Source organism: Neocloeon triangulifer, unplaced genomic scaffold (assembly GCF_031216515.1).
Source record: "Neocloeon triangulifer isolate White Clay Creek 2 clone unplaced genomic scaffold, ASM3121651v1 ptg000012l, whole genome shotgun sequence".
In the NCBI taxonomy this organism is placed as follows: Eukaryota; Metazoa; Arthropoda; class Insecta; order Ephemeroptera; family Baetidae; genus Neocloeon; species Neocloeon triangulifer.
Genome location: NW_026775554.1, coordinates 15,469,327 through 15,480,248, shown reverse-complemented (window position 1 = coordinate 15,480,248; position 10,922 = coordinate 15,469,327). Strand labels below are relative to the sequence as shown.

The 10,922-nt window shown below is 38.9% G+C and overlaps 3 protein-coding genes across 5 annotated transcripts; 1 reads left to right on the top strand and 2 right to left on the bottom strand.

The window, feature by feature from the left end:
• Window positions 1-168: 168 nt before the first annotated feature.
• On the bottom strand, window positions 169-6,201 carry LOC132197222 (trafficking protein particle complex subunit 8). Of its 2 annotated transcripts, none has more exons than XM_059620361.1 (25): window positions 5,964-6,109; window positions 5,658-5,844; window positions 5,432-5,599; window positions 5,079-5,373; window positions 4,801-4,954; window positions 4,629-4,739; window positions 4,268-4,572; window positions 3,954-4,214; window positions 3,754-3,895; window positions 3,560-3,700; window positions 3,318-3,503; window positions 3,081-3,256; window positions 2,890-3,017; window positions 2,522-2,830; window positions 2,345-2,454; window positions 2,085-2,290; window positions 1,857-2,030; window positions 1,647-1,803; window positions 1,486-1,591; window positions 1,276-1,341; window positions 1,009-1,172; window positions 852-954; window positions 683-791; window positions 544-630; window positions 169-486 (listed from the first exon to the last, which is right to left on the bottom strand). In XM_059620361.1, the coding sequence occupies exons 2-25, from the start codon at window positions 5,812-5,814 to the stop codon at window positions 228-230; spliced, it is 4,074 nt and encodes a 1,357-aa protein (XP_059476344.1). In that variant the 5' UTR covers window positions 5,815-5,844; window positions 5,964-6,109; the 3' UTR covers window positions 169-227. The 2 variants fall into 2 exon arrangements, with proteins under 2 accessions (XP_059476344.1, XP_059476343.1); XM_059620360.1 differs by having other exon boundaries at window positions 170-486; window positions 6,042-6,201.
• A 190-nt stretch (window positions 6,202-6,391) lies between these two features.
• Window positions 6,392-7,990, top strand: LOC132197225 (syntaxin-8). The gene is made up of 7 exons (XM_059620371.1): window positions 6,392-6,575; window positions 6,783-6,968; window positions 7,029-7,115; window positions 7,181-7,296; window positions 7,353-7,445; window positions 7,506-7,607; window positions 7,657-7,990. The coding sequence occupies exons 1-7, from the start codon at window positions 6,544-6,546 to the stop codon at window positions 7,713-7,715; spliced, it is 675 nt and encodes a 224-aa protein (XP_059476354.1). The 5' UTR covers window positions 6,392-6,543; the 3' UTR covers window positions 7,716-7,990.
• Window positions 7,981-10,751, bottom strand: LOC132197224 (COP9 signalosome complex subunit 1). Of its 2 annotated transcripts, XM_059620370.1 has the most exons (11): window positions 10,509-10,751; window positions 10,348-10,443; window positions 10,092-10,273; window positions 9,935-10,040; window positions 9,687-9,884; window positions 9,423-9,500; window positions 9,145-9,374; window positions 8,979-9,084; window positions 8,706-8,924; window positions 8,519-8,653; window positions 7,982-8,173 (listed from the first exon to the last, which is right to left on the bottom strand). In XM_059620370.1, exons 1-11 carry the CDS (start codon window positions 10,515-10,517, stop codon window positions 8,069-8,071), a joined length of 1,464 nt encoding a protein of 487 aa, XP_059476353.1. In that variant the 5' UTR covers window positions 10,518-10,751; the 3' UTR covers window positions 7,982-8,068. The 2 variants fall into 2 exon arrangements, with proteins under 2 accessions (XP_059476352.1, XP_059476353.1); XM_059620369.1 differs by having other exon boundaries at window positions 7,981-8,173; window positions 9,145-9,500.
• Window positions 10,752-10,922: the final 171 nt, after the last annotated feature.

Genomic DNA, 10,922 nt, shown 5'->3' with positions numbered 1-10,922 from the left:
TCTGGCTGTCAATAAATATTATCCCTATAGTCCTTATTTAGCTAATTTTTTTCTATAGAAATCTTCATCTTGATTGGCATAATTTGAAAATTAATAACCAAATTTAGAGTCAAAATTAATTTTGCCACTCTACAGTGAAATACACTTAATGAGGCAGAGGGATTCTGTTGAAAAAAAAATCATTTTTTTCTAACAATTGAACGTTGTTAATGACACAAGGGAATGTTTCAAGATTTTTGACTGACAATAAGTGGAGATGGGCACTTCCACGTCTGCAATGAGGTTTCCTTTTTACCAAGTTCTCCGCATATCACCGCAAGCCGTCTCGAAACATCATAGGTGCCTGGTCTTGGTATACCAGCCTTCAGGCAAACACTGTCCGAAGCTCTCGGGGCTAAAGTAATGACTTTTCGGGATGGACCAATGAAACACATCACTGCGCTTGCCAGAGGAGAATACAACTGCGTACTTCTCAAGATGCCTCCACTTTTTAAACGTTTGAATTATTAACACAAGTTAACAATTTTTTTTTTATATATTTACCTAGGGGTCTCATTAGCGCTTACTATCACACGCAAACTTGAGTCTGAGCAATTCTGCAGATGAACTTTCACAGGCACAATGCAAAAACTGCAACAACAGCATAATAAAAAGCAACTCTTATTGATTCTTAAAATCGTACCTTTCTTCTTTAAAGTCATGCATCATAAAAGTTGCATGTTGTAAACTGTAAGTAACCAAACTTTGCGCAGTTGCAAGTTCAGGTGATATTTCAGGGGGTGGCCTTAAAGCTGAGAGAAATATTTTATTGAAAAGTTACTTAATAATTGGCAACTAATCTAGAAAATTACCAGGGAGTGGAACATCTTCTAGCTGTGGTGCCATTCTTGTTGTTCCCAAATTAACAAGAGAGAGCTGATGCTGACCTTCGTGAATCTCTTTACCAGTGAATACCTGAGGTCAAATACAATTGCTTTATTTTATTTTGGGAAATATTGATTAACTGACCCTCCATTTTAATAGCAGGGTGATGTCTAATATGGAATTGGCATTATTTGTCTTTGTAGATAAAAATTCTTTAATTAAGAAGTTCAGCATAGGCCACGATGTAAGCTGGCTGTTAAGACTAGATCCAACACCTGAGTGGGAATAAATATACTTATCTGCAGCACCTAGAAATTTGATCAATCATTTAAAAAACTGCTTATGTTTTGCAGGGTTTTCAAAGTTAATGAAAAACCGAAAAATATCATTGAAGTGTAATGAAAAAATTACATTTATCCATAGAGCGCAGAATCTTAAAGAGCAAATGACATGCCTCTTTTGGCTTCAGCTTGCAATCTGAAATCAAATTTGTGTTAGATGAACAATAAAAAATTTTTTTATTTAGTCATTATTATGGATGAGTTCATGTATGGGGCATAGTTGCCCTCAGTTTTGAACCCAATAAACAAATTTCTGAAACTAAAAAATTTCAGTAAGTACCTTTAGGTGATATGACCAACTGCGCTAAATGCCAATGTTTGCTAACTATTGCAATTTGTTGAATTGAGAGAGAGTCCTTTGTCTCATCACTTTCATTCTGTGGCTCCTAAAGATAAAACATGTCAGTGAAAAAGTTCCGTGAAAAATGCAAAAATACTCACAGAATTTGGTACGTGTAAAATTTGAAGAGCTAAATTTAAGGATTCTGTTGTAGCTTGCTTTCCATTGATACTTGGACATGAACTTCTGATAACCTGAGCAGTAATTGAGACGGGATTGCTTAGCGCCACTCTCCACGAGTGTTGCAGTGTTCTATACCTATTTAAAAAAAATGTTAAAATTTACAATTTTAATTTTTTTCATACACAAACCTTTTGTCTTCAACTCCTTCATAAAACATCATGAGATGAAGCTTGAGAGAGCCTTGTTTCATCGGCGCTTTGATCCACAGGTCAATACTGGCCTCTTGATTTGATCCCAACACTTCTCCCGGCAAAGGGATTTTTAAGACTTTGGACTCGGCTGATACCGTCAGGGAACCAACTCTGATAATATGATTGTATTGATCATCTGGTCTACTTAACAAAATGGCTTAATACCTGTAACCTTGTTGTGGAGGACCAAGGTTGCTCAGAGGTGACTGCGGAGGCTTACTGCCGACAGGCAAAGCTAAGCAATCAACGTCTGATGGAGAAATGCTTACAAATAAATTTTTCAAAGGCAGTGGACCAGCGTTTCGCAGCAGAGCACCTATTCTCCTTGTCTCACCACACATCATTTTGTTTCCTAGACCCTCCAATCTTGCCTGTTTTTTTTTTATCGTATTGGAATCGATCATCAGATTCTTAAATATAATTACCTGGAGCAAAGGCAGGGGTGGTTTGATCACAACAGTAAGTCTGTAGTCCGGAGCAAAACCATCTTCTTTGCCTTTCAATCGAGGGCCTCGCACACTCAAAGGTAATTTGCCTGAATGAGTTTATTGAAATAAGAAAGTTATTATTTCATTAAAACTAATAAAAAAAATAGGGCATACCAGTTACAGCTATAGGCTGTTGGTCAGCGCTGACAGGCGCTGGCCCACATAACTCGAAGGCTACCGCAATTATGTTCACCTCCCCCGTCTGCCTCGGAATCAACCCGAGCGCAATTTTCTGGCTGGCACCTGCAGCCAGGGTCAACAGGTGCATGAGCTGCGTGTCGATGGCATCCTGTCCAGCGCCATTTTCATTTGTAATCACAGAATCTGAGCCTTCAGGAGTGAAGTTCCAGAGAAGGCGAATACTTGTAAAAACAAGAGGAATTTGCAGGGGATTTTTTACAGTCAGCTGGACAGTCAATTGTTCTATAAAAAATGCGTAATGTTAAGTTTTTGGGGTAATTGAAAATTACAACAAAACGAACCATTTATTACTGCATTAGGCTTGCTTGAATTATTTGTCTTTGGAGTGAAAAGTTGGAGCAACGGTTTGAAAACCATGGGAGTCTGCCCGTGAGCCTCAGTCAAAAGCTGTTCCTCCAACTTATCCCACCTGGAACAATCAAAATTTGTTTTATTAAAATAAAATCTGTGTAATCTTTGATGAATATCTTACACAGCCTTCTCTTCCCCGTCGAGTTTTGTTTCAAAAGAGGTGCCAGATACGTAAACAACGTCACCTTGAGACTGAACTTCTGAAGGAATACCCAACAGTGTTTGTATATTTTTGCAGTCTACGTACGGAATTGGCATGATAGGTATTCCATTCTCTGAACCACCTTCAAGTATGCCCTATGGAATATGTGAATAGTTTGTAATTATTAATGACTAAAAATTGCCTTAAAAATTTTACCTGCAGGGTTTGAAGATATTCTCTTAAGAAAACCGACTGCTGGGACGAGGCCTGTTGACTACCGGAACAAAGAAGTTTTGCAAACGAATCTCTAGCCTCTGGGAGTTTTCTCAAAAAAGCCGACTGCCTTCCTACGGTGAACAAAATGTGATCTTCTGCTAAGCCCCAGTGCTTTCCTTCAAAAATCTTAAAAAAATCACTCCATTATTAAAAACAATGTTGGATTGTCTATGTAACCCCACCTGCAAAGCTTGCAGGTAGCAGCGGAGGGCATGTGGACGAAGTCCTGCCTTATTGAATCTATGCCCTGCTAGCACCATATGAAATCCGTATTTCCTTCCAAGCTTTTGAACTTTATGAGTGCCAAGAAAGCAGTATGCAGCCTATCACAAAAATGTAAAATTTAGCAAAGAACAAAGGTCATTGGACTGTTTACTTGTTCCAAAAGAAGTGCACTTCTCAGATCAGAATCTTCACTCGTCAGCCGAATAAGCTGCTGAGCTGCTTCGCCCATGAGTCCTCTGGATTTGAGAATTTCTGAGCTCAATAAAGCCGCTCTTGTTGCAAATTGTGGTAGTCTTTGAAAAACAAAATATAATATGATATGATTAAATTAAAATCAAGTATGTGCCTCACTTGCATAAATTCAGATAAGTGTTAATTGCTTCTTCCATGTACTCCTGGGCTCTTTTGGGGGAAGTCGGGGGTTGTTCAGTCAAAAGAAAGGCGCTCAGTGCGGCCATTTCAAGAGCACCTGCTAGCATGAGCCAAGCCTGGTCTGCAGCCAGGTCTCGTTTCAATGCATGATATGCTGGAAATGAGAGTTGCGGCAGTCCAAGGAGAAAACTCAAGTCGCCGAGTCTCCGCAAACCACGTTCTGCTGAGTCGGCAGAGTAGCTAGTAAATAAACATATGAATTTTATATGAAACTAAAATTTGGAAAAACATACCCTTGGGAAGCTGGACTTGACTGAGGTGACGAGGCCGTTGACCCTGGCTTGCTACTTGAGCCAAACCATCGTTTTGTTGCTGAGAAAAGGGACCGACTGAGTCCCTTGCGGGCTATTACCAATTCGGTCAAAGTGTGAATTTGCTTTTCAGCATATGGTAGAAGAACTTTGACTGCAAATTCAGGGATGAGCTGCCGAAGTTTCTCTCTGTCCTCAGCACTCAGATACTTTCCTCTGCAACCAGGGACAACTTCCTGTCCAGTCAAAGATGAAATATCCCTTATTATTGGGGCAAATCCTGGAGACTAAATTAAAAAGGAGATTTAAACTTCTAGCATCAGTTAATTAAGTAGAAAATTACTCCAGGTGCATCTGGGCTCAGCGGATGGGGAATGGTTTCTTCCCTTACTTCTTGTGCTTCTTCTAAAGCGTTTGGTGTTTTTGCCCCAGGACTATTTAGTGCACCAGCAGGCTGCAAAATTGTGAATAATTGATGGCTTATTTCTTTTTGTATTGTTTTGCTTTTGCATTACTTGAGGACGACTCGCAGATGCCATCAAATATTGTACCCAGGGATCCGCAGGGGGGCTGGCACCCTCTGATAAGTTGGACTCCGTGTTAATTGGCAGTAATGTGCAATACGACTCTCCAAACTGAGCTTTCAGTCTAGCAAACTGCTGCTCAGCTCTGAACAAAATTAAACAGAATAAAAATTTTGCCAAATGCATCATTTTTCCCCTCAAAATATGTATAATTTAATCCCAGCAACTTTAAATTTTAACAAATCATTAAAAAAAGATAAGATGATGACCTTGAAGTGTCAGCATTTGGAGACGAAGCATCGTGCAAAAGAACGTGATATTGAAGAGCAGGGCTGAAGAACCATTTTGGCAACTGGTTGGGATTGCTCCCTACATTAGCACAGCAAGCCGACCAAAGAGATTGAACAGAGGCCACTGGATCAGGGTCCTCGGAGCTGACCACAATCACACAGGCCAAATAGTGCTTTAAAAATTCGTGGTCCGAAGGATACTGGACTTGTAGGAAAACGTTCCGCCACGCCTCAAACCATGGAGTTTTTGACGGCATCTCCACTTGACGTCCACCTTCAGTAAAACATTAAACATGCTGATTTTGAGTAAAAATAAATGGGCATTATCATACCAACTTCGACGGCGAGTGAATCTGATGGATTTGCAGGTAGACTAGCTGCTTCATTGAGCCACTTGCGTGCCTGAGGAGGCGCTGGAGGTTCCCAGGTGGCATATTGAAGGCTTACTCTCAAGCCAGGTCTGATGGATAGGACCAACCCCGACGGATCACGAATGTGGGCTGCAAATAAATAATGGTCTTCATTTTATAAATTAAGAAAAAAATAAATGTTGCAAACCATCATTTGGTAGTGAACAAAACGGCTGCAGCATCTCCACAAAATTCAGGTTGTTTTTCCTGCAAGCATCTTCTGCCAAGGGAGTAACAAGGGCAGCGATCATAGGTGGAAAAGCCGACTGAATCAATTCCGAGACATTTTGCTTCGAAGCTGCCATTTTCCAGGCCAGAAAATTTTATCATTGCCTCTGGAAATTAAAATCCAACACATAAATATCAAGCCGAATACAGTTAAAAAAATCAATGAGGGTGTTGGTAAAATTTTTAACAAAAACTTCACGCAATGCTCCCATTAATACATGCATACATTTTTATTATATGAGATTTTATCTCAGACTTTTATAACGAAATGAATCAACTTTCAAATTTTCAGGCAGTTTCTTACGCAGCAGACAGAAGAAAAACTATTGGATTAGAAAATGGACAAAGTCGGCAACTAATAATATGACAGAATCTTTTGCGTGAACACTCCTAATCTGGCCTAAATGACCACATAAAAGGAAAACAGAACAGACACGCCTCTCTTTGGGGTTTGTTGTTTACGACGGAGAACGTGAGAATATTTTTACGTGACCAAAAGCCAGAGAGGGGAGTTCTGACCAATGTCGTCCTTCGTAATCCAAGAAGGGGGTAAGCGAACAATCACTTCTTGGAGGGGAAATTGAGACATTGTGCATAAATTCGAGTCGGCGGAATCCGCAAGGTGGCTCATCCATCTGATCCATCTCCCCACTACCGAAAAGTCACATGAAACAAGAGGCGAATGAAGAGAGTGAAAATTATATAAATATTTTTGTGTCAGAGCAAAATATAATTTCTCTTGGTTCGCAAATATTTTTCATCAAGTGGAAATAATTGCTTGATTTTTATAAGTACTTTTATGTGCAATGGCACTTATTGACGTTGATTCAGATCCTTGGTAAGGAAAATTAAAAAACATTGAACACTGGATTTGTAAAAACACAAAATTAACCAATATTTTTTTCTGTTTTTTTTTTCATGTAGATATATGAAAATTAATTTTTGATTCCAAATTTTGTGCGTATAACGAGAATAAACTCTAACTTTAAATATAGTCGCCAAGCCATAATTAATTTTTTTATGATTCAAAACATAAATATTTCAGGCAATCAGAGCTCCGGGGATGCGAAAATCTTTCATATGAGATTACGGAGTTTTTGTCTACCAGAAGCAGAGAGCCGAATAGGACAACAGATAACTATGCAAGACTGTCGACCAACATCCGAGTCCGGCTGAAGCAATTTTCTGTGCAGATTCAGCAGCTGGAAAATGGTCCATTGCCTAGGCTTATGTACTAATTTGAGAGCCCCGTTTACATAAATAGATTTAATGAATTATTTTACAATTGAAGTACTGGAGAAGAGAGGGAGAGGAGAATGCGAGAGGTCGAGACTTTGAAAAGTCGACTAGTTAGACTCCAAAATCAATTTGAAGACAGGTATTTATTAATCTTACTTTATTTTCTTTAATATGTATTAATTTTTTTTTAATTATTTTTCTCAGAGTGAACCATCCAAGAATTCCTGAATATGCAGAACAAAGTTCCTCTATTCAAAGACCTTTTGGTGAAGCTTCCGGGGCCATAGAGATAAAGGGTCAGATGAAGACCTTGGAAGAAGGTAAAACTAAAATATAGACTATCAAAATTTCTTCACTTTTTATATATCCTTACCAGAACAAGATAAAGGACTGGAGGCTTTGTCAAAAATTGTATCTCGTCAAAAGCAAATAGCTGAAACTATAGGAGGCGAGGTTGAAACCCAGAACGGTGAATTTTTAAAATATATGTGTTAAGAATTATGATCAAAATTAATATACTATTTTTCAGAAATTTTGGATGACCTGGCTGTGAGAATCGACAGCACAGATACCAATTTAGTGACAGAAACTCGTCATGTTGCGATAATCGACAGGAAAGATGCTACCTGTGGTAAGTTACACAGAAGTGGTACAAATTTTTCTCATCCTTTTTTATTTAGGATACTGGGTCATCATTATTTTGCTACTTATTGCAATTATTGTTGTCTGGGTAATTTAAATATTTTTATAATCTATAGGTCTAACTAAGAAAATACGCTTAAATTTATTTATTAATTAAGAAGAAGAAAACGTGCTATTTGCGGTTCTTTATATAGTCCACAAATTTGCGGTAAAGGCCTAGTAATTGTAATTTTTATAATAAAACAGTTTTTTTTTTAAATTATTTAACATCATTTTGCACTATTTATGCTGGAGTAAATTTCTGTATATAAAGAATTTAGCCAAATTATGTCTTAATGTTTATAAATAAAGATAAATTTCATTCAAGATCTAGTGATGTCTTTTATTATTATATCATTTTTCTGACATACACTTCATTACACGTTGACATGGAAAATTCCGGGAAATCCTTTAAAGCTTATCTGAAAAGTTTTGGTGAACAGGCGGCCGTATGTTGACCATATTTCCTGAGGTGGAGAGCATCTCATTCCCCTGGTTCAAATCCCTCTGTGGGCTCTAAAAAGCCCCAAAATATTAGGAATAAAGAAAATTTCAAGTTGTAAGCAAAAGCAACATAAAGATCGTTGCAAACCGCAGTTATATGCATTGCAAACATAAGCAAATTCCACGCGCGACTGAGATAAGTTATCAGAAATTAAGCAACACAAAAGCAAAGGAGTAACCAAAAAAAAAAAAATTAAAAGCGTGAAAATTTCTTCTTGTGAAGTTGAGGTTAAAGTGTGAATTTGTTATTATTCTTAGTCTCATACCTTATTTGTGGGGCCACATGCCAACAAAAACACTAAGCTAAGCAATATCCAGGCCTGGCCTACCAACAGTGGCTCCCGATTTGCTGCGCACCTTGACGTGAATGTTGTGTCGCAACATGACAGAGCGCAGAATGAGCATCCGGGTCCTCCTCTGGTACTCTTGGCCAATAGTCAACGACCGCTCAAACGTAGTGCAACGTTGATCCACATCTTTGGCGAACAGCACCTTATGGATTTCATATTTATTTATTTATCCAATCTCAAAATAAACAACCAACCTTATTGTGGGAGTCAATTCGAGCTTGGATCTGACCATCGAGAATCAGCTGCATCAGCTCGTCTTCCAGAGCCGGAACAGTCGTGTTGAAAGCCTCGGCCATCCTTCTCATGTCGGCCGACATATAGGGGCTGAAGTACTGAATCAGAGCTCTGTTCCTGATCTGGCTGTACAGAGTATTGACGTGTGGAGCAATGTACATGTCCAGCAACAAGTTATCCTGAAATTCGATATGAATGGTTTTATTTGCACATTAGAAATAACAAATTTCTACCTTGATTTCATCCAGCAGTTGGAGACAAGAAGCATATTTAGATTGATAGAATTTGAAAATGATATCTCGTAACTGAGGCTCCAACTCAAGAAAGAGTTTAAAAGAACTGAAATGAACACAATTATAACAAAAAATCTCAGCAAAGATCAAGTTTTGAAATTCTTGCCTGCTGAAGATGACATTCTTCTGTAGTTCCTGCCTGTCAAAGGTTGCCAGGGCGCAGAGGCCACCATAAACAGCAACATTGCTTGGGGACAAAATTTCAGGAAAATCACAATGATCGAAGTTGGCCTGGAGAAAATGTCTGGCTGCAGACTTGTACTTCCTGCCTGCCAGCTCAGCTAAACCAGATGAACATCTCAACTTTGTCAGCACAGTCTGGTTGCTTTCCTTGCCCTTTAAAACCGAATTTACCAAATTCATATTTTGAAAAATCAAACATACCTCTGAGAAGTCAGGGGTTGTCTCTGCCTTGCTCACATAGCTTACAACATGGGCCCAGTTCTGCAGGTAAATGCTAACCTGTTGGCATTTTATTGATGAAAAAATAAAATATATTGAACATTCCTTGTCGGACGTGAGAACCATCGAGACCAGTTGAGACCATTGGTATCAGTGGGTCTCAACCAGTCTTGATGAGTCTCACGTCCGACAAGTTTCCACACCATTTTTTTAAAATTGAATAATTAAAATCATTAGGAGGCAAACCTTGATGACGTTCAAGCACATTTGGACAACGTGCTTTCCACTTGTGCAGTAATCACGGGCCTTGGAATAGCACTTCAGCGCATTGCTTAGGTCTCCACAATCTAGGTAGTGATCGCCAAGATCATCGTGTCCACGTCTGATGCTCTCCTTAATGGAATTGCTCTTGTAGTTCTTGAGATCAGTATCCAGTTTCTCCAACTAATTAAACAACACAATATGAATTTATTGTTGGATTTTAGTTGGTTTACCTTCAACGCAGCTTTTTTTGACCTAACTTCAATCCATTGATTATCAATGGGTGGAAAATCTTTGCTGCTACCACCACCTGCTACGTCAGGGAGGCGAGCAGCTCCTCTGCAAGAAATTAGATTAAACAAAGTCTACAGGTTGAAGATTTAATAATACCCCAGAGCAACCATGAGCTTTCGATGCAAAGCTTGGTACAAGCTCACGTTGTATGTTGTGTTCACGTGAGAGATGGCCATTTTCAAGGCCTCGACTTTCAGCGAAGGACAGTGGTCGGCAATGAAAATCAGCCTGTGGAGCTTGGCAAGTCCTGAATAATTGGCTGCGTACGACTCAAGATCCTGTCAAAAAATATATTAGCAAAACGTTGTACCTTTTTTGTTCAGTGAGACAAAATGACAAAATTTTAACTAACCAGAGTCGGGTTTTCCACGATGAATGGTTCCGTCTCATCTTCAGTGTTTTCGTTATTTTCAGGCTGAATGTCAACCTGCATCGGTTCAACAGGCGGCTACGAAACCAAGAAAATTAATATTAATACACTTGAAAATTTTCAAGCATAGGAATTTTTCTTACGCCTAGCATTGCGAGTTTGTTGGTCGAAATGCGTTTTCCAAGATCAAAATACAACCTGGCCGGCTGAGTTGCAAGAGCTTCAGAAAATGTGCAGCTCAAGCTGGGATTTCACTGATTTCAGGATAGGATACTGATCTAATTCTAGTTGAATTCACCACCTGAGCTGAGCAGCGCGTCGAAAACCTGCGTGGGCTGAAAAGAACTCAAATGTCAGGATGTTTTTGTTTCTTTTGCGTTGCCTTTATCCACCTTTGTCGGTTCTCTGATTTATGATTTATTTTGTTTATTTTTTTGCATTTTCTGCAAACAGCCACAGTCAGCCAACTTGATTACCAACTTGATGGATTTTATTGTAAAAAATTTTGAATGATTGAAAATTGACTTTTGTAACATCCAGAATATTTCTCTTATCAG

Coding starts and splice junctions, on each gene's coding strand:
- LOC132197222 (XM_059620360.1), bottom strand. CDS start 5,814: ATGGCAGCTTCGAAGCAAAATGTCTCGGAATTGATTCAGTCGGCTTTT. Junction 1,592..1,646: donor TTTTACACGTACCAAATTCT/GTGAGTATTTTT, acceptor TTTTATCTTTAG/GAGCCACAGAATGAAAGTGA. Junction 487..543: donor AGCGCTAATGAGACCCCTAG/GTAAATATATAA, acceptor ACGTTTAAAAAG/TGGAGGCATCTTGAGAAGTA.
- LOC132197225 (XM_059620371.1), top strand. CDS start 6,544: ATGGCACTTATTGACGTTGATTCAGATCCTTG. Junction 7,297..7,352: donor GATGAAGACCTTGGAAGAAG/GTAAAACTAAAA, acceptor TATCCTTACCAG/AACAAGATAAAGGACTGGAG. Junction 7,446..7,505: donor CGAGGTTGAAACCCAGAACG/GTGAATTTTTAA, acceptor ACTATTTTTCAG/AAATTTTGGATGACCTGGCT.
- LOC132197224 (XM_059620369.1), bottom strand. Junction 9,085..9,144: donor AAGAATGTCATCTTCAGCAG/GCAAGAATTTCA, acceptor TGTTCATTTCAG/TTCTTTTAAACTCTTTCTTG. Junction 8,174..8,518: donor GACACAACATTCACGTCAAG/GTGCGCAGCAAA, acceptor GGGGCTTTTTAG/AGCCCACAGAGGGATTTGAA.